Below are 22,267 nucleotides of genomic sequence, written 5' to 3' on the forward strand. Positions count from 1 at the left end.
ATCACTCACCTAGAGCCAGACATCCTGGAATGTGAAGGCAAGTGGACCAGAGGAAGCATCACTATGAACAAAGCTAGTGGAGGTGATGGATTCCAGTTGAGCTATTTCAATCCTAAAAGATGATGCTGTGAAAGTGCTGCACTCAATATGCCAGCACATTTGGAAAACTCAGCAGTGCCCACAGGACTGGAAAAGGTCAGTTTTCACCAATCCCAAAGAAAGGAAATGCCAAAGAATGCTCAAACTACCGCACAGTTGCACTCATCTCACACACTAGTGAAGTAATGCTCAAAATTCTCCAAGCCAGGCTTCAGTAATACATGAACTATGAACTTCCAGATGTTCAAGCTGGTTAGAAAAGGCAGATGATCCAGAGATCAAATTGCCAACATTTGATAGATCATTGAAAAAGCAAGAGAATTCCAGAAAATAAATCTACTTCTGCTTTATTGACTATGACAAAGCCTTTGACTGTGTGGATCACAATAAAATGTGGAAAATTCTTCAAGAGATGGGAATACCAGAGCACCTGACCTATCTCCTGAGAAACCTGTATGCAGGTCAAGAAGCAACAGTTAGAACTGGACATGGAACAACAGACTGGTTCCAAATGGGAAAAGGAGTACGTCAAGCTGTATATTGTCACCCTGCTTATTTAACTTATATGCAAAATACATCATGAGAAATGCTGGGCTGGATGAAGCACAAGATGGAATCAAGATTGCCAGAAGAAATATCAATAACCTCAGATATGCAGATGACACCACCCTTACGGCAGAGAGCGAAGAAAAACTGAAGAGCCTCTTGATGATAGTGAAGAGTAGCATGAAAAAGTTGGCTTAAAACTCAACACTCAGAAAACGAAGATCATGGCATCCAGTCCCAACACTTCATGGCAAATAGATGGGGAAACAATGGAAACAGTGAAAGACTTTATTTTGGGGGGCTCACAAATCACTGCAGATGGTGACCACAACCATGAAATTAAAAGACACTTGCTCCTTGGAAGAAAAGCTATGAGCAATCTAGACAGCATATTAAAAAGCAGAGACATTATTTTGTCAACGAAGATCCATCTAGTCAAGGCTATGGTTTTCCCAGTGGTCATGTATGGATGTGAGAGTTGGACTATAAAGAAAGCTGAGCACTGAAGGATTGATGCTTTTGAACTGTGGTGTTGGAGAAGACTCTTGAGAGTCCCTAGGACTGCAAGGAAATCAAACCAGTTAATATTAAAGGAAATCAGTCCTGAATATTCACTGGAAGGACTGATGCTGAGGCTGAAACTCCAATACTTTGGCTCCCTGATGTGAAGAACTGACTGCTTTAAAAGCCCCTGATGCTGGTAAACATCGAAGGCAGGAGTAGAAGGGGACGACAGAGAATCAGAATGTTGGATGGCATCACTGACTCGATGGACATCAGTTTGAGTAAGCTCTGGGAGATGGTGGTGGACAGGGAGGCCTGGCGTGCTGCAGTCCACGGGGTTGCAAAGAGTCGGACATGACTGAGCGACTGAACTGACGGACTGAACTTGAAGAATATTGTTGCCATGGAATAAAACTAAAGAGGATTTCATAATGAGGGAGTGAAAGAGAACAACTTTCAGAAACCAAAGCAACATTTTCCAACGTTACTTTAGGATTTGGGTTAGGGCTGCATCAGCATATAGGTGGTTACTGAAGACCCGATACTGGATGAAATCACCTAGAAAGTAAAAAGAGAAGCCCAGGAAGTAGAAGTCCTTGTGTATTCCTGTGTATAAAGATAGGAGAGGTGAATAGGAGCCAGGACAGGAGGCCGAGGACTGGAAAGGAGGAGGATAAACCAACCACGTGTGGCATGCCAAAAGCCAAGGGAGGGAAAAAAGTGCTTCACAGAGAAGAAAGTACTCAACCCAGTAGATGGCACTGATGGGCTGAGTAACTGAGAATTAGGTACTTGCCATTAACCCAACAATATGGATGCCACTAGAAGGAAATGGCAACCCACTCCAGTGTTCTTGCCTGGAGAGTCCCAGGGACAGGGAAGCCTAGTGGGTTGCCATCTATGGGGCGCACAGAGGCGGACACGACTGAAGCGAGTTAGCAGCAGCAGCAGCAGCAGCTATCTTATGAAGAGACACTGCGGTGGCATTTTGGGAGTAAAAATGTAAAGTCAGTCCATGAGGCAATAAAAGGGGAAATACTGAAGACTGTAACAAAACTGCATCCAAAAATTAGCTAAGAAACAGGTATATAGACTATCATTCTTTCCCCCTGCCAACCAACTAAGTAGTTATCTTTTTCAAAGCTAAACTTGAGTCTTACCTCTGCTGTGAAGACTTCCTAGACTATTCCAGCCTCTTCTGAAATCCTGCATTACTTACATATTCATGCAATTTAGCACAGCAGGTATTGAAACTTTATCTAGTTTTCTAAGGGTTGCGAAACTTTACATTAGGCTTTAGAACTCTTGACAATCCCACAGTTCCCAAACTGTGCACTGAGTCACACTCGGGTGTCACAGGGAAGTCGAAGGAACACCACTGGATATGTTTTGTTTTTGAGGGAAATAGTGATACTCATAATTGTGGCATACCACAAAAACTACTAGCTCCAAGTAATTCACAGCTTCAGCAAAATACCACATTACACGCCGTCAATGAATGGTATCACATCTTTGCAAAACTGGCTTTTCTACAGTTGCTGTGATAAAAAGGGGGGGCCAAGTGGGCTAGAAAGTGAACGTGGCAGCATTTATACAATTCTAAGATTTGAGAGATTATTTGTCATCCAAGAAGCGCATATGTCCCATTAGTGAGTAACGGCATATTTATGAAGGAAAGAAACACATTTTTTTTCAATTTGTATTATTTTTTCAGATGACCATTAAGTTATTAGGAAGAAAATATTTACTAAACTATTTAGACAAAAATGCTTAGTAAATAGAAGTTTTAAGTATTTCTGTTGGGCAAAGAGCCTGGTGGGAAAAACAAGTGCAGTAAACAGAGAAAGTACGGAAACCTCTGAGCTGACCATTCCAATGCAGATGTCATGTATAAAAAGGAAATGTAACAAATGCTTTCTGAATGGATCTCTATTAACGCTTGCCTGGATAAGTGGTCTATCATCACTTGCTCTGCAACCGTCTGTTTCTTCTTCTCTGCAGCCACAACATCCTGAGAAGAGAAAATGAAGAAAACGCCATTGTCCATAAAGCAGAACAATACTACAGTTAACACAAGAGTCCTAAAACATAAATAAGCATTTCCAATTTCTTTCTTAAAGATTACCATACCATCTTTTCCCAGTGGCTTTCCCGGTGGCTCAGCAGGGAAAGAATCTGCCTGCAACGCAGGAGCCACAGGAGATGCGGCTTTGATCCCCGGGTCAGGAAGACCCCCGGGTCAGGAAGATCCTGGCTTTGATCCCCGGGTCAGGAAGATCCCCTGGGTCAGGAAGACCCCCGGGTCAGGAAGATCCCGGCTTTGATCCCCGGGTCAGGAAGATCCCCAGGTCAGGAAGACCCCCTGGAGAAGGAAATGGCAACCTGCTCCGGTATTCTTGCCTGAGAAGTCTCATGACAGAGGAGCCTGCAGGCTACTGTCCATGGGCTTGCAAAGAGTTGGACATGACCGACAGACTAAGCACATTCATATAATCATTAATAAATTTGAATTCCAATTATTTAATCTAAAAATACATTTATTTGCTAAAATGTAATACCGTTAAATTTTGGCAGAAATCATCAGTGATTTCCATATCAGTCAGACAATGGCTGTAAAATCCAAAAGCAAGCGAGAGAGGTGACACTGATGAGTCTAGAGTCCATGGAGAACATGCACCTTTGGTGTTGACATTTACGGTGACTTACACTTTGGAGGAAATGTTAGAACCACCCTCAGGCACATTGATTTAGACAGCTGTGTAAATAGAAGGCAGATTAGAAGCAGAAATCACACAAATGCAACTGAAAAATGACAAAGTGGAAGAGATAGACATAAAAACCATAAGTTCACTGCCTCTGTTCATTTAGTTAAAAACTAAGTTGAAAAGTTTCCACCTACATTTAAAAAGTATATTGGTACTAATTTCACATGCATTCAAAATTTATTTATGTAAAACATCTCCTTTAAAAGATTGATACAGGGGTGCTACCACAATAGAGTAAAATGTGCTTAATGGTGAATTAAGACATGATGCTACTAAGAAAGTAATTAAATGGGAAAAGAAATCCACAAACACCTAGATGGCTCTGGATTATACTAAGAGCAGTAGCCAAAAGGCCTTATGTATTTTGTAACATCCAATCAAGTATAACTTTAGTGAAAAATGAAAATTGTTCAGTCATGTCTGACTCTTTGCGACACTGTGAACTGTAGACTGCCAGTCTCCTCCATCCATGCAATTCTCCAGGCAAGAATACTGGAGTGGGTTGCCATTACCTTTTTAGGGGATCTTCCCAACCCAGGAATCAAACGAGGGACTCCTGCATTGCAGGCAGATTCTGTACTGTCTGAGCCACCAGAGAAGCCCCCAAAAAGCATACTTTAGAAATATACCAAAATAAGCCTTATCTGGGACACAACTTTGCCCTATAAGGAACATTTTTTAATTTTTCTATAACCCTGGTAATACTTGTTTTTCTATTAAGTATAAACATCTATATAATAATAGGCATATAAAACAATGTACGTGTGATTTTTAATAAACAAACAAATTACCAGCTTGGGACATCTGCAGAAAATCAGTCCACCTGGCCTAGAGATTGATGACATCTTGCTGTCAGTTCAGAATGGATTGATTCAGGATGATTGCTATCCAAATAAAATCTATTTTGAATATCCACTCAATGATAATATATCTAGCTAAATCCACATTGCTTTATTATTTAGGCCATCTAAAGCAGAATTTTCTCAATTTTTAGCCAACACACACTGATAGCCCATCAATCAATTACAGGTGTACCTGAGGTATTAATCACCTGGGGGAGTCTAGGGAGCCAATGGCCTCCAACTTCAAGCAGCTTGGTCTGCATACGCCAGGACACTATTGAAATGCTATAATTATCTACTTGAACAATAACTAGTCTAAGTAATACTCATTAAGAAATCTCATTGATTTCGCAAAAGGTATAATTTAAAGTTAACATTGAGACTAGGGCTTTGCTTCCCTTTTCCTAAAGAAAAATTACATTATCCCTGCCCTTCAGTTTTATTAGCTTATGATTTTCAAAACAAAAAGATTATCCAGCTACTTCTTTGTGGGGAAAGCGGTGATACCAGATTAGCCCATTGTCTTCATGGTCAGTTAACATTCTGAACAGTGTAAACTAAATTTTTACAAACTTCCAAAGATGGAAGATGACTTTTCCACAGTAAACATACCAAACGTCAATCCATGGTAGAAGTGAGGACTGAACCTGGCATATTAATGACTATTCACCTCAGTTCAACTTCAACTGTCAGAAGCACTTATTCAAATTTAAGGCTGCAAAATTTTGGAGGACAAATTATCTTAAACGGTTTATCAAATCAGTAAAAGTACCATTAACTTACAGCATCAGATTTTCCTGTTCTCCGCTGGAGAATGTGAGGGTTGTCTGCATAACCCTGCTGTAGCAGGGCTTTCCTGTCCAGAGTTGTCAGACCATCTGTGATGCCTTCTGCACCTTGTACACACTAGATGTGAAGCAATAAGTGAACCCTCATATGCATGCTTAGAACATTTGTTTTTAACAATATAAAGAATAAAACAATGACTGGATACATCAGATTAAGAGTCTAGGCTCTGATAATCAGACCACCTATTGAATCCAGCTCTCCCATTTTCTAGACAGACATCTCTGTGCCTCAGTTTACTCATAAATAAAATGGTAATTAATTAGTAACTGTTTTGTACTCCAAAAAAATGATTAAATGAGGTGATACATGGCCAACACATTTCAGAACTACCTGACATATAGTAAGCATTACATAAAAAATAGCAACTATTATAACTATAATTGTCCATTTGAGTCTTTGTAAAGTTAATAAATATGGGCATGTCATTCATTTATAAAGCTAAGTTCACAAGTAAAATGATACTAATATATGGGTGTATCCTTTAAGATTGTCAAAATCAAACACAAACAGAAACCAGCCTTAAAAATTCCCTGAGCAGACAATACCAGTTTAGTCATACAAGCAAAGCTTAATTTAGCTTATTTTACAAGACAAGTGAGACTAACTTGATCAGGGTTACTTCCTGCTTATGTCTCTAGAAATCATAAGTGAAACTTAAACTGTTCCCCCAAACTGATATGAAGTAACCACTAACCCATCCATTATCACTTAAGAAAATTCTGGTAGCATAACCAATCACTGCGAAGCATAAACAGTCACTGCCTCCACACTATGTAAACTGCTTTATAACAATAGCTCCCTGGGTCTCTTTCCATGTTTAATTTGAGTACTTCCAGTTCACGAACTGACCGTTTGGTGTGTACACAAAACTTTTACTAATTACTGCTTTGGTGATTCATTGGTTTTATGTCTGCTATTTCTGAACTTTAAAAAACATTCTAAAGAGGTACATTTTTCTTTGAATACTAGATGTATTTATATGAGCTTAACAAAATATAATGCTCCAATAGGACGACAACTTATCAAAAATGTGATAGATTACAAGTGCATCTCCCAGGGCTTGTTCTTACTTTAGATTTTCCTTGAAAGGTCTCATCTCATCTTCATAGTCTTCGCTGTCTCCATGACCTTCGATTGCTACATGAAACCTTATTATACATTTGTTTATGATTTGTTGCCTGCCTCTCCTGTTGTAAGTTCCATGAGGGCAGGAACCTTGTCTGTCTTTTTCACTGCAGGATTCCTGGTGCCAGAGCAGGACCACATGAAGTTGGCACTGTATATGTATCCAATGAATGAACAATAAATCTTAAGTGTGTACTATTGGGAAATAAATTTATGAGGATACCTTATAATTGTATTTATTTATCCACTAATATCTGTTTTTCCTAAGTAGTGATTTGACAGTCACCAAAAAGATGTTTAACATTATATAAGGTAAATTTAAGAAAGATTAAATTAACAGACATGTTTCAGTATAAGCCAGGTTCTATATTAAGTATAGGTTGGAGGAAACTTTCAAAGTCATCTTACTTTGTTTCAACTTGCTTTCAGCCTTTTACCCAAGGGAAACAGTGGCATTTCCACTTGGCATCTCAGATTTAACCTCTTCAAATCAGACTTCACTGTGATATCCCCCACTCCAGTTAATGAAAAATACACCCTTTGAACTGCTCAGCTCAAAAAGCCTTAGAGTCATCTTTCATCCTTCCTTTCTCTCAAGCCTAAAACCAATCCTTCACCAAAGATCCTGAGCCTTACCTTCAGAAACTGTCTAGAATCGAACTTCTCGTTGTGACCACTTCTTATCCAAATCTGCTGCAACCACCTGCAAGCAGGCATCCTTATCTCTCACCTGGATTATTGGGATAGCCTCCACAGTAAAACCCATTCTCAACAAAACAGAATAGAAGATAAAGACCTCTCTGATCTGCCTCGCAGCCTCTGCTTCCATTTAACTCACTGAAAAAATCTCCTCCCACCTCTCCCTTGCTCTTCTCCCTCATCACACTGCTCTTAATATTTCTTAAATACTCATGCCCACTCCTACTTCATGACACTGAGAGTTTCTTCTAACTGGCTTGCCTCTTACCCCTTTTGAATGTGCCCTAAAATGTTACCTTATAGAAAAGATCTTCTCTGATGATCCTGTACAAACTACAACACCAACCTTGGCTTTCCAAGTTTCCTTTACTCATAGCATTTATCATCATCTATCATACTAGAGGACTCAGAAGATAAAGAATCTGCCTGCAATGCAGGATATCCGGGTTCCATCTCTGAGTCAGGAAGATCCTCTGCAGAAGGGAATGGCTACCCAACTGGTTCATTCATTCATTTATTCTTTTTTTTTTTTTTTTTCTGCAAGAGCAGGGATATTTGTCTGTTTTAGTCACTGACTTATAAGCAGTGCTTGGAAAGGTATCTTGCATATCATGAAATATTAGAGAACTATTTTTGAAAGAATAAACAATGAATGAATTAGTAGGTGTTTTGTCTTTTTATAGAGTTGGTGAAAAAAGGTATACTTGCAATGATCACAAGCTAGTAAAGTAATGCTCAAAATTCTCCAAGCCAGGCTTCAGGAATACGTGAACCGTGAACTTCCTGATGTTCACATTGGTTTTAGAAAAGGCAGAGGAACCAGAGATCAAACTGCCAACATCAGCTGGATCATGGAAAAAGCAAGAGAGTTTCAGAGAAACATCTATTTCTGCTTTATTGACTATGCCAAAGCCTTTGACTGTGTGGATCACAATAAGCTGTGGAAAATTCTTCAAAAGATGGGAATACCAGAACACCTGACCTGCCTCTTGAGAAACCCGTATGCAGGTCAGGAAGCAACAGTTAGAACTGGACATGGAACAACAGACTGGTTCCAAATAGGAAAAGGAGTATGTCAAGGCTGTATATTGTCACCCTGCTTATTTAACTTAGATGCAGAATTTATCATGAGAAACACTGGGCTGGAAGAAGCATAAGCTGGAATCAAGATTGCCGGGAGAAATATCAATAACCTCAGATATGCAGATGACACCACCCTTATGACAGAAAGTGACGAAGAATTGAAGAGCATCTTGATGAAAATCAAAGTGGAGAGTGAAAAAGTTGGCTTAAAGCTCAACATTCAGAAAACGAAGATCATGGCATCTAGTCCCATCACTTCATGGGAAATAGATGGGGAAACAGTGGAAACAGTGTCAGACTTTATTTTGGGGGCTCCAAAATCACTGCAGATGGTGCTACAGCCATGAAATTAAAAGACACTTACTCCCTGAAAGAAAAGTTATGATCAACCTAGTGAAGTGAAGTGAAGTGAAGTGAAGTGAAGTCGCTCAGTCGTGTCTGACTCTTTGCGACCCCAGGGACTGTAGTCTACCAGGCTCCTCTTGTCCATGGGATTTTCCAGGCAATAGTCCTGGAGTGGGTTGCCATTTCCTTCTCCAGGGGATCTTCACAACCCAGGGATCGAACCTGGGTCTCCTGCATCGTAAACAGACGCTTTATTGTCTGAGCCACCAGGGAAGTCCCATGATCAACCTAGACAGCATATTAAAAAGCAGAGACATTACTTTGTCAACAAAGGTCCATCTCATCAAGGCTACGGTTTTTCCAGTAGTCATGTATGGATGTGAGAGTTGGACTATAAAGAAAGCTGAGTGCAGAATAATTGAAATTTTTGAACTGTGGTGTTGGAGAAGACTCTTGAGAGTCCCTTGGACTGCAAGGACATTCAACTAGTCCATCCTAAAGGAGATCAGTCCTGGGTGTTCACTGGAAGGACTGATGTTGAAGCTGAAACTCCAATCCTTTTACCACCTGATGTGAAGAGCTGACTCATTTGAGAAGACCCTGATGCTGGGAAAGATTGAGGGCAGGAGGAGAAGGGGACGACAGAGGATGAGATGGTTGGATGGCATCACCGACTCAATGTACATGGGTTTGGGTGGACTCTGGGAGTTGGTGATGGACAGAGATGCGTGGTATGCTGCAGTTCATGAGGTTGCAAAGAGTCGGACACGACTGAGTGACTGAACTGAACAGAACTGAATACAAGTACTATTAATTAATATTAATTTGGGAATTAACATTATTTCCTATAAAATTGAATTTTTATTTTCAGTGTTTTATTTAAAGGTATTTCATTACTTTAAAAATATATATTTATGTACCCACACAGATATATATAAATTTACATTTTAGGAGGTAAAATAATTTGATAGTGAGATTTATCACCTTTTATACTAAATGGAAGGAAAACTGAACACAGGAATTTTGCCTTTAGAATAAAGCAGAGTGGAACTATTTTACTGTTTGATATTATCAGTTGATTGATGTATCAACCTATTTAATTAGTAGCTATAGCCTTTAATTTTTGTCTTGGATTCTAAATTCATCTAACTTTAGCTTTTCTTTATCAGCTGCTGCTGCTGCTGCTAAGTCGCTTCAGTCGTGTCTGACTCTGTGCGACCCCATAGACAGCAGCCCACCAGGCTCTGCCATCCCTGGGATTCTCTAGCCAAGAACACTGGCGTGGGTTGCCATTTCCTTCTCCAATGCATGAAAGTGAAAAGTGAAAGTGAAGTCGCTAGGTCGTGTCCAATCTTTATCAGCAAAGAGAATCAATTTGCATGTGAATTCCTGCTTTAAAGAGGGGCTATGTTGCAGATATCAGGGACCTCTTTTATTTCTAGAGATTTACTATCCCAGTGGTAATTCATATAATTATAATAGGATTTATTAGCAGCAAATTTATACAGCAGTTTTGGTTCTAATAAGAGTATAATTTAAAATGACATCAGATAAGTTGCTCAAACTCCATAAGTACAAGATTATTATATACAGAATATATAGAAACCAGGGATTTTTTGTAAGACTACCAAAGACATATTAACTTCTAATATGTAGGTTAAAAAAATCAAAAAAGTAAAACAAGATCTTCTCCAAAAGAACATATGCAAATATTGGCTTTTATTTATAAAACCCTTACTCATTCATATGGGAAGATTCGCAAACAATATTTCTCTTCTCTTAAACCAAAAGTAAATAAGCATCCTCGTTTGAACTTGTGTTCAAGGGTATCAAGGTTTTACTTTAAAACTATTTGAATTGTTCTGCTGTGAAAAGGAAAGCATGCAGTTACAGAAACTTTCATTCTGTTTTCCCAACATTATTACAGTAATCTAACTATCACATGGTAGATCCTACAGATACTACACACCCAGATGCCAAACAGTTATGAAATTGTCCCACCTGCTATTACAGACACTAGAATACTATATGTATGTACATCTGTTTGAATCTGGAAAATTTGTTTTAAAATAAATGGGGAACCCATGTATACCTGTGGCGGATTCATGCTGATGTATGTCAAAACCAATACAATATTGTAAAGTAATTAACCTCCAACTAAAATAAATAAATGTATATTAAAAAAAATTAAAAAGACCAAATAATTCCATAACTTTTGTTACTCTTTTAGCTAAATACCATAGGTTTTAGTGAGTTCCAGATAGTCCCTACATGGATTAGGAAAAAAAAGAAAGCTGATATGCCACAGCTCCTTACAACTTATTTAGGCATAAACTGACCATTCATGAATATGGGAGCAAAGTAAATATAATAAATTTAATGGCTTTTCACAAGCATACCAGAAAGGTCAAAGTTGAATTTTAGAATAAAATTCTATTCTTTTTACTCAACAGTAAATGCTAAGTAAATACAACTATCAAACTTCCCTGAAAATACATTATTCTTATTAAAAGTTAACTGAATGAAGAATCATATCTAAGTGCTCTTTCTTTATGACCAGTAGTATCATAAATTATGCTTTCAAACCTTTCTAAAATTCAAGGTTCACCTTATTGATATGCTTGTGAAACACTATTAAATTTATCATGTTTACTTTGCTCTTATATTCATGAATGGTGAGTTTATATCTAATTAAGATTAAATTACAATATAACAGATTCAGCAATTCATGATATTAAAAATATCTCCCTAACTCAACTAGAAAACAATCATGGAGTGATGACAGTTTTAAAATAAAACAGGGTCACTTGAAAGTCTGAAACCACTTTTGACTTTAAAGTTTAGTCTTTAAAGTGAGACAAGTAGAGTTCAAGACAGCTACATGGGAAACAGATATGTAATACTGCCTTATTTCCAACCCAAGGCAAGTGAAAAACTACAGAGAAAAGATGATTAGGTCATATGACTAAATTTTTCATATCTGAAAATGGTGATAATAACCCACTGAAGTTGTTGTGAAGAATAAACTAGTTAATTTAAGTAAAGTCCTTAAAAAGAGTCCCTGGCACATAGAAATAAGTGTTATCTATTATATTTTATTATGATTAACAGCAAGATAAATCAGGCAAAGAGATGTTTCTATAATACAAACACTGTTTTCTTTAAATTCCATTACAATTTTGTAAAGCCTCATACATTACCTTATCATCTGTCTTGTTTCTTGGAGTCTGTTGATATGTGACACTTGACTTTGCCTTTTCGGCATTTCTCTGACTGTATTGTTTATATCCCCCTTTCATTTCAGTTTTATATTGCTGATGTTTTAGTTTATATTTGTCTGTTGGTGCTGGCAAATTATCAGGTATTCTGTCCTGCTCCAAGAAGTAAAAAGAAAAAGAATGCTATTGTGATAAAAAAATTCAAAATTACTATTAATTTTCCTTATTAACATTAAACAAGTTTACTATTTACCTTAGCATTTATGCTTAAGAAATAGATCACTATGATCTATTTTCTATGGAGAGGTAATATTTAAAACATTTAGCTGGTGCAGCATGCCTGAGTGGGCACTGGCCTCAAATACCCTAAGCCTGTATCTTGTTTCACAGCTGGACATCAGTCCTAGCTCTAAAACAGAGAGAAGAAAGAACGAGTTTTCTCTCTACTTAGGAGTTTCAGATAGATTATTTTACTCCTGCCTCAGAAAACCTCCATTGCAAAACATTTCTTCCAGAATAGTCATTGAACTTGGAGGTCACTAATATTGAGAAGCTCTGGTTGCCAGTTCTAGAATATTGAAATATTCTATCTTACAGTGTTATCTGGCTCCCTTCCACATGACCATGGAATGAAAGGTAGCACAGCCAGGAGATAAGAGAAACCCACAAAGAATAGTAAGAAAATATATACTGTCCCAGAGAGGGACAGTAACTCCAACAGGAGGATGAAGCCAGTACATTTTCTATTTGAAACATTTGTATCCAAGTCTATACCCCAGGAGAAGAATGAGAGGAGCCTTTGGGTGGAAACTGTAACATGATGCCGATTAAGGTACTTTCATGTAATTTAACCAAGACAAGATGGCGGAGATCACGAAGGGAAAAAGATTAACAAAGACAGAAAAGCGAGCCCACCTGGTCATAGACTGCTAGTCAGAACTTGTGCTTGTGACATGAAATAAAACACTTAATGTTGTTTCAAGGATAAATATGTTCCAAGGAGACAGCTTGGAATAAGTAGTTACTATTTACTTCATAGTATTCTCATAGCCTAAAGTATGTCAAGAGACATAAAAGTTTCAAGAGACCAGTTTTATATTGTTCAGCTAGCAACATCTGATCTAATTTTCTGCAATTAGTATAAACCTGTAGTTTACCAATTTTGTAAGGCATTTTAAAAATGCCATTCTTATGTGAGGCAAAAATGTAAAACAAAGTAAAATTCATCAACAGTATTGTCTGAGATACTAATATACACTATGTGTGTGTGTTAGTCACTCAGTTGTGTCCAACTCTTTGGACCCAATGGACTGTAGACTGCCAGGCTTCTCTGTCCATGGAATTCTACAGGCCAGAACACTGGAGTGGGTAGCCATTCCCTTCTCCAGGGGATCTTCCCCACCCAGGGATCGAACACAGGTCTCCTGTATTGCAGGCAGATTCTTTACCGTCTGGGCCACCAGGGAAATCCTAATAGACACTAACTATATTTAAACTAAAGAAAACATAGATTGACCATAATGAAATTTATGGATTAAATAGAGTGACAAGTGCATGCTGTACTTCGGAAAGTTGGTAATAAGAAGCAAATATTAACCAGGTCATATAGATGATGCTGAGTATACAGTTTGTGACATGGTGTTACCCAACCAAAAGCAAAAGACGAATTTGTTGGGTTAAAATGAATATGGGCTGTACTAAGTGGCATATATGGTAAACCATCCTAAAAAAATAAAATTAAATGACACTAGTGATATGCTACCTATAGCACTGTGTTCAAATGTTCATAATATGAAATACCAAGTAAAAATTACCTCATCATCAGAGTCAACAAGGCTTCCCAGATCAAGTTGTGGGACCCTGAAAGAAATAGTTATGTATCCCATAATTCTTTTTAAATGAGTCTTTAATAGTTGCAAGTCATATATGCTATATCTTACTATATAAACAGGTAAACTTAGCCAGTGGTGTGCTGGCTCTTACCAGCTGTGAGAGGCTTTTGTTAAATGTTCACTAATATTTTGCACAGGTTGTTAACATAGAATTATTAAGACTAAAATTATGTAAACTTATAATTATATCAATTATATGAAAAACAAAGGTAATAAATATTCAAAACCCTCACTTCTTAATAGCTTTACTATACTTCACTATTTCTTGCTTTATAGAGGTTATTCATAGCTATCATATCTGAATGTCAATACATGGCTGGCATGTCTTTCCAACTCTATGTTCAGTGATAGACTGAAATCAGCCACAGTGGGATTATTTACACAAATATGGGCAGATGTTATGAATCAGGCCTTGATATATTATTTTGTTGACTTCCAAGGCTGATAAACATGCTGAAGAAAATGTTAGTAGTTCATATTAAACTTAAAGTATCACCTGTAACTGTCACATGGTGAATAACAAAAAAACTGAAGAAATATTATTCTAGTATCCAAAACTATTACTTGATTCAGCAAAGAAATCGCTCATGTCACTCTACAATTAGTGAAAATATCAACCAATATTCACCCTGATGGATATTTTCACAGAAAATGTATAAGCAACTTAAAATATACTTAACTTTATTTATAATTAGCAAGCAAAATATATGATAAACTTATAATACATGTCTAGAAAACCAGTTGTTAGACATTTTCCAGCAAACAACTGACTGTCATCACATACTCAGTATTGTATCTAGCATGTACACCTAGCTCTGTTCTTTGTCTGGGTGAGCAAACAGGTATCTATTTTGTGGAACACGTGAAATTGCTGATATTTGCCCATTGTTAATCTATAAAAATGTCATTTTTATATAGTTCATGTTAATATATTACTTTTTAATTTCTATTTTCCAAGAAGCCCTGTAATTTAATATATTGGATTGACCAAAAAGTTCATTTGGATTTTTCCATAAGATGTTACAGAAAAACCCAGATGAACATTTTGGCCAACCCAATATTTGAAAGAATATAAAAATCATATCCTTCCAAATTTTAAAAAGCAAAAATTTTAAATATATAACAATTAATGTATTCCAGTCCAAAATTAAATCACTTTAATAAGACTGGTAAAATTGTCATATTCCTCAAGATAAGATTAAAGAACAGATAACCTCCCATTAAATCCATTTTGACTATCCCAATAAAAGTACAGTATTTTATATAAATTTTTAAATAAATGCTCTTTTAGTTGAATTTTCCAAATAAAACAATATTTTAACTTTTTCAGGAAAATAGAAAAAATAATACTAGAAAATTAAACAACAAGAGAAGTATTAGTCTTAGTCCTACCATCCTATCACAGGAAATACTTCAGTTTGGACAGAGTAATTTTCAGGGCATCAACATGTATATAAACTTTTCTGTAGTTCATAATCATAGCTATATATATAATTTTTCTTTCTCTTTTTGCTTCTCAATGTATATTTACATATTTACCCATTAAATAGCTCAGATGTGAAGAAATGTAACTTACACAGGTAGGCAAGGATCCTCCATAGCACATGATTTGAGGTCCATCTTTGCTTTAATTTAAAAAAATTAGAATCAGTATGCATGTGTCATTTATTTATACTTTAAAAGATAACAAATGTGCCAGTGCAACAAAACCAATTATAATTTTTCTCAGTAAGCTTACATAAGAAATATTTAGGAAGCCCCAGCCCTACTGCGCTTGATATGCAGAGATAGGATAATAATCGGCATAGGACTCTGCTCAGGAAGACATTCACTCACAATGTGGAAAATACATGCTGAGACAGAGCACCTGCACAGAGCGTGTGTACCCAACCTAGTCTAGGGAACTGAGGTAGCTTTTTTCCAAAATTAAAAAGGAAACTTTAAATGGAGCTCTGAAGAATAGGTAGGAGTTAGTTAGCCAGACTAAGAGAGAAGGGAGAAAACTGGTCCAGCCAGGAGGAACAACCTGTACTTGTACAGGCCCACAGGCAAGAGCTGACAGAAAAGGCTGAAATCCAGAGTGTGAGGAGGTAGTGGACAGAGCTGTTAAATTATAATGCAAATTAAGGAGCCTGGACTTTATCCCAGAGGAAATGGGAAGACAGTATAGGATTTAAGCAGAAAATGACAAATATATACAGGTATATGTTTGTAAATATTTGATTTTATTGCTAAAAAATGGGTTCAAAGGGAGGGGATATATGGATACCTATGGCTGATTCATGTTGAGGTTTGACAGGAACAACAAAATTCTGTAAAGTAATTATCCTTCAATTAAAAATAAATAAATTAAAAAAACTAATATGTCTCAATACATTGACAATAAAATGTCATCTTTATGTACCTGTGGGGGGAAAAAATAGGCAAAGACCTGAATATTACAGTGAGCTTAGCCACCATGGAATAAGAACTATGTAGGAATCTTAGGGAAAGCTAAAGTTAATAAAAGCAGGAAATAATTTATTTATAAGCACTTACAGCTTGTGAAATATTATCCAATGGGTCATTTTTATATTGATAGCAAGTACAGACATTACATTCAAGACTGGGCTTCATCACTCAGACTACGAGAAAAACTCAGAGAAAAATTCAGCTCAGTATCAACTTTAACATGGCATTGTATTAAGTACTGTCCCAATAAATAGTTAAATTGCAGGAATGTAAAGTCACAAAAGGATCATCTAAATGGATGTATATATATTTAATATATAATAATAAAATAAAAACAAATATATATATTTGTTCTATTTAATTAATAATAACTTTACAATATAATTTCATATATATGAAAGAGTGAAAAGTGAGTGTTAGTTGTTCAGTTGTCTCTGCCTCTTTGCGACACCAGACTGTAGCCTGCCAGACTCCTCTCTCCATGGGGTTCTCTGTGGACAGAGGATCTAAATAGAATATAGCTGTTGTTTTCATCATCATCATGATCATTATTATTCCCAAGAAAATGTTTTAACAGACATATTAAAATCTGTTAAATAGGTCTATCTAATAATGAGGCCATAGGGATAAATATTTCAGAATGGCAGTTATCTTTCCTGTCTAGTTACAATAAAATTGTGCTAGCTAATCCAGAATAAAGATAAATTATAGTTTGCAAATCCCTAGGCCAGAGATCAGCAATCTAGACACAGCTTTGTTTTTATGCTAAAGGTTTTGTTGGCACACAGCCATGTTCATTTATTTACAAATTGCCTATGTGTTCTCAAAGAAACTGCAAAGTGGAGACACTGTGCAGCCCATAAAGCCAAAAATATTTTTATTTTAAAAGTTGGATATTTTTGTATCCAATACTTCTTTTTATCCAATTCATTTTTAATGAATTTTATTTTTTAGAAGACTTTTAGGTTCACAGCAAACCTTCATAAAATGTACAGAGATTTGCATATCCTCTGAATTTACACCTGTATAGCCTCTCCCAAGAAGGGCTGCTTTGATTAAAATTATCAAATAGTTCAGATTTAACCCATAATATTGTGAACCACAAAAACCCCAAAGCTGTCACTCATGTATATAAGGAAGATGGCTGACCACAGAGGAAAGCACAGATACTGAGGTCAGAACTGAAGCTCAAAATCCTGACGAGTCACTTAATCTCTAGGAGCCTCAGTTCTTCCATATCTAAAAGCAGGTGAGGCCTGTCCCCTTGGGAGATGGTCCACACTCTGTGGAATGTGCTTCTACCCGGGCCAGCCTTCCCTTTGGGGATGGACCATATTCTGTCTAAGCAATGCGTACCTCTAAATAAATCCACTTCTTACCTATCACTCTGTCTCTCCCTAAACTCTTTCTGCAATCAGAAATAAAGCACCTGAGCTTTAGTGAGTCCTGACACCAGCCTCCAATTAACTCTGGATGCTTGGAAGGAACCCTGAAACATCTCAGAGACGAATGTTAAACTAATTAGGTTTATTTGGAACTAAGGCCCCCACCGAGGTGGAAGATGGAATGATGCTGTTGACCCTTCTGACTTCAGTCAAGTAAAGCCTGGACTCTGTCAGCCTTTGTCCCGATTCTATGCTCAATTCTCCTCTGCTCAAGCCCCATCATGAACATGCATGGACTCTTAGCTTAAAACTTCCCCAGTTTTGCAGTTCAGAGAGACTGCTTTGGGAAAAGGTCCCTACTGTTCTCCTTACTTGCTGCAAGTAATAAATCCTTCCTTCTCCCAAGTAAATAGATAGATAAAAATAAATAAGGGAAGTTAAAAATAATACCTAACTCAAAGGTTTGTTGTAAGAATAAAGTAAACTGTTGAAACATTTATTGCATTTGCTGATAAACAGTAGGCATTCAATATTTAAACAGTAAGAATAGCAAGGAAATATATATCAATGTTATGTATTTCTAAACTAAATTTTATGTTTTCTCAATTCTGTGGTGATTACAAGGACAAAGTAGCTTTACACTTACACCTAATCAATAATATACAGTAGTGATATTAGGAAGGTTGAAAAGAGTGAAAGTCCTAACAACAGAAGCCCAGATTCTTTTCCTACCTAGATAACACAAAATATATATTGATTATTTTCTTCTTCTTTCTCCTTTTTTATTTTTTATATTTTATATGTATGCAGACATACATAGATAATTCTTAAATAATAAGAAAACATTGATAATCAGCTTAATTAAAAATAAAACATTCAAGTAATGATCAATTTTAAAGTAATGATTATCTTCAATATTTTCTGTTATTCAAATCTAAGTATTAATTCTAAATATTTGGGAGGATGAATTTTCATAAAAACATGAAGAAAGGAGTCAGAAAATTATTTAATGAGTCATCCTACAAGAGGAAAATTATATAGCATACATACTTGTACTGGCTTCTTTCTTCCAGAGAATGGCTGAGTTTGAGTTGAAGGAGAAGCAGCAACTCCTTTAACGTCCAAATACATTCAAGTTCATGCATTTACCAAGCAGTATACTTTGAAAAAGGTAAAACAATATAAAATGATAATTCTTATTCTAATTTTAAATAAGTCATACAAACTACATAATAATATTACATGGAAAGCAGTCAGGTGGTTAATCACTTTTCTGTCTTTCACCAAAATCAACTTTCTGTGAGGCGACTACATTATGTGGGGCAGCATTTATGGGGTAAATATTAGTCTGAGCAATGGCCCCCCTGAAGACGTTCATGTCCTAATCATCAGACTCTGTGAGTATGTTACCTTAAATGGCAAAAAGCTTTCCAGATATGATTAAGTTGGGATTTCAAAATATGGAGATTATCCTGAATTATCCGGGGGGCCCGATTAAACACCTTATAAAAGGAAGGCAGGATGATCAGAGTGAGAAGGATCTGAAGATGGACGCACAGGTCAGACAGGAGCTAGGATTTTAAGCAGCAGTGAATCATACCTTCAGCGATTAAGCTCTCGTTCCAGGTGATACTGACTCGCTGTGTAGACGTCTTTTTGAAACCTTGAAGGAATGTAAATGTACTCCTGTTATGACAAGATATAAAACTGTGTTGAAAACCAGTCTGCTCCAGAGCATTTCCTCAGAGCTATCTGAGAGTACGTTTTCCAGGCCACAGTCCTCCTGCGTGCATGCTAGTCACTCCAGTTGTGTTTGACTGTGTGTGACCCTATGGACTGTAGCTGGCCAGGCTGCTCTGTCCATGGGATTCTCCAGACAAGAAACTGGAGTGGGTTGCCATGTTCTCCTCCAGGGAATCTTCCTGGCCCAGGGGTCGAACCCATGCCTCTTAGGTCTCCTGCATTGGCAGGTAGGTTCTTTACCATTAGCGCCACCCAGGAAGCCCCGCCCACTATAGTCCTCAGTTTTGACTCAAATAAAACTCTCTTCTATTCACGTTGCTGCTGTTGTTGTTGTTTAGGTGCTGAGTCACGTCCGACTCTTGGCTATTGATCTTCCCCACTGACACCCATTACCATAGCCCTCTCTCGAAAAAATCCCTTGCCCTAAGCCTGGGGTTCTACTGCATGAGCAAAGTCAGGAAGATTTACCGATCAACAGCAGACTTATTCTGAAAGCATCCCAGACCATTAGATTTGAGAACACCCTGACAGCACTAGCAAATGGCTTTCCTTTCAGAGACAGCTTTCAGAAGGAAGAAACTGTGGCTCCTCTGGTGACTCAATGGTGAAGAGTCTGCCTGCCAATGCGGGAGACTCAGGGTCGATTCCTGATCCAGGATGATCCCAAATGCCATGCAGCAATGAAGCCCACGCACCACAAATACAGAGCCTGTGCTCTAGGGCACAGGAGCCATAGCTACGGAGCCCACATGCCACAGCAGTTGAAGCCAGATGCCCTAGAGCCCGTATTCCACAAAAGAGAAGCCCGTGCACCTCAGCTAGACAGCAGCCCCCACTCACCAGAAAGAAAGCCTGAGCAGCAGAGACCCAGCACTTTCAGTCACTTCACAAGTGCTTCTGGATTTGCCAGGATGATTAGTGGCCATCAAACCCAAGTTGAAACAGAGGTGCTAAACAATCAGCTACCTGACTGACTCCATACATCGGCCTCACATTATTTATACCTTAGTAACATTATCGTCCTGCTTCCCACGTGGCATTAGTGGTAAACCACTCCTGCCAATGAAGGAGACACAAGAGACACAGGTTCTGTTCCTAGGTGGGGAAGATCCCCTGGCAACCTACTCCAGTATGCCTGTCTGGAGAAATGCATGGACAGAGGAGCCTGGCAGGCTACAGTCCATAGGGTTGCAAAGAGCTGGACACGACTGAAGCACAGCACAACATTGTAGCCATTTCAAATCACTATAGGCCACTTTAAGTCACCGTACCGTATGTGAAAATAATAAAAACCACAAAATTTATATGCTAAATGTCCATGGTCTCCTCTTTCCTTTCCCCAGGCATGACAGTCATCATTCTTCACTGTAATTAGCTCTTTTTATCTCCCAAATAAACAATCAAGACCACGAAGGTTAGTATCTGATGCCTTTAATATAGCAGATGCTTACTAAAGTCAATAAATAAACTAGTGCATAATCAAATACCTGAATACATTTGAAACATATCCTTAGTTTCACACCTCTGCACTTAATTATGACATGATCATAATGCCTCTCTACAAATTCAGCCTTCAAAAAATTAGATAAGGTGTTCAGAGTGTATTCAGCACAAAGAAGAGTAGCTATTATTCTTCATCACTCTAACTATAATCCTCAAAAAAGGCGACGATTACTACTGGTTTTCCTCACCCTATAGCTCAGCACTTAACAGGAAAACAGTAGGAAATTAAATATGTGTTAAAGTGAATTCCGTCAATTCAGATATGTGTTACTTCAGAATAACAATTACTAGCTGTAAAATCCCATGGATGGAGGAGCCTGGTAGGCTGCAGTCCATGGGGTCGCTAAGAGTCGGACACGACTGAGCGACTTCACTTTCACTTTTCACTTTCCTGCATTGGAGAAGGAAATGGCAACCCACTCCGGTGTTCTTGCCTGGAGAATCCCAGGGACGGGGGGCGGCGGGGGTGGGGGTGGGGGGAGCCTGGTGGGCTGCCGTCTATGGGGTCGCAGAGTCGGACATGACTGAAGCGACTAACAGAAGCAGCAGCAGCAGCATTGATAAAACAGCTCAACCTTCTGAATTTCAAACCCGGAAAACTGAATTTTACTTTGCCAAATTATTTGCTAGTTATTGCGGAGTTTGAAGTCATACAGGTTTCAGACCTCTTTTCAGTGCTACACCATTTCCGGTACCAGCAATAGGGAAAAGGAGGGGAATTAGCTGCAGAGACTAAGAAACACCAGAAACCTAAAGTGAAGTCAAGTGAAGTGGCTCAGTCGTGTCCGACTCTTTGTGACCCCAGGAACTGTAGCCTACCAGGCTCCTCAGTCCGTGGAATTTTTCAGGCTTCAGGCAAGAGTACTGGAGTGGGTTGCCATTCCCTTCTACAGGGGATCTCCCTGACCCAGGGATCGAACCCCGGTCTCCGGCATTGCAGGCAGAGGCTGTACCATCTGAGCCACCAGGAAAGCCCAGAAACCTAAACTTGGTGGTGAAAGGATCAGCATTTTAAACAAATGGCTTAGAGCTAATCCTGGATTGCAAACCAAGGGCTGTCTTTGCCCTAAAGCACTGAATATGTAGTTGGGGTATGCTGGGGATAGGGTAGCAAGAGGAGAAAAGAGCAAGGTCTGATGGCTTCTGTCTCCACCCAAACAGCTGCCAAGTCATGAGATGTTATTTCTAGCATGTAATGAATGCTGGGTTGTTAACTAA

General features: G+C 38.0%; 1 protein-coding gene across 1 annotated transcript in view; it reads right to left on the bottom strand.

The window, feature by feature from the left end:
* Nucleotides 1–18,958, bottom strand: part of CAPS2 (calcyphosine 2) — a 39,418-nt gene extending 20,460 nt beyond the window's left edge. Inside the window, 8 exon segments of the mRNA XM_068971327.1 lie at nucleotides 3,093–3,160; nucleotides 5,540–5,662; nucleotides 12,058–12,228; nucleotides 13,673–13,798; nucleotides 13,890–13,935; nucleotides 15,544–15,577; nucleotides 15,580–15,592; nucleotides 18,854–18,958. Coding sequence (XP_068827428.1) covers nucleotides 3,093–3,160; nucleotides 5,540–5,662; nucleotides 12,058–12,228; nucleotides 13,673–13,798; nucleotides 13,890–13,935; nucleotides 15,544–15,577; nucleotides 15,580–15,592; nucleotides 18,854–18,934 — 662 coding nt within the window. The 5' untranslated portion in view covers nucleotides 18,935–18,958.
* Nucleotides 18,959–22,267: the final 3,309 nt, after the last annotated feature.

This window comes from Capricornis sumatraensis, chromosome 4, assembly GCF_032405125.1.
Source record: "Capricornis sumatraensis isolate serow.1 chromosome 4, serow.2, whole genome shotgun sequence".
NCBI classification, from domain to species: Eukaryota; Metazoa; Chordata; class Mammalia; order Artiodactyla; family Bovidae; genus Capricornis; species Capricornis sumatraensis.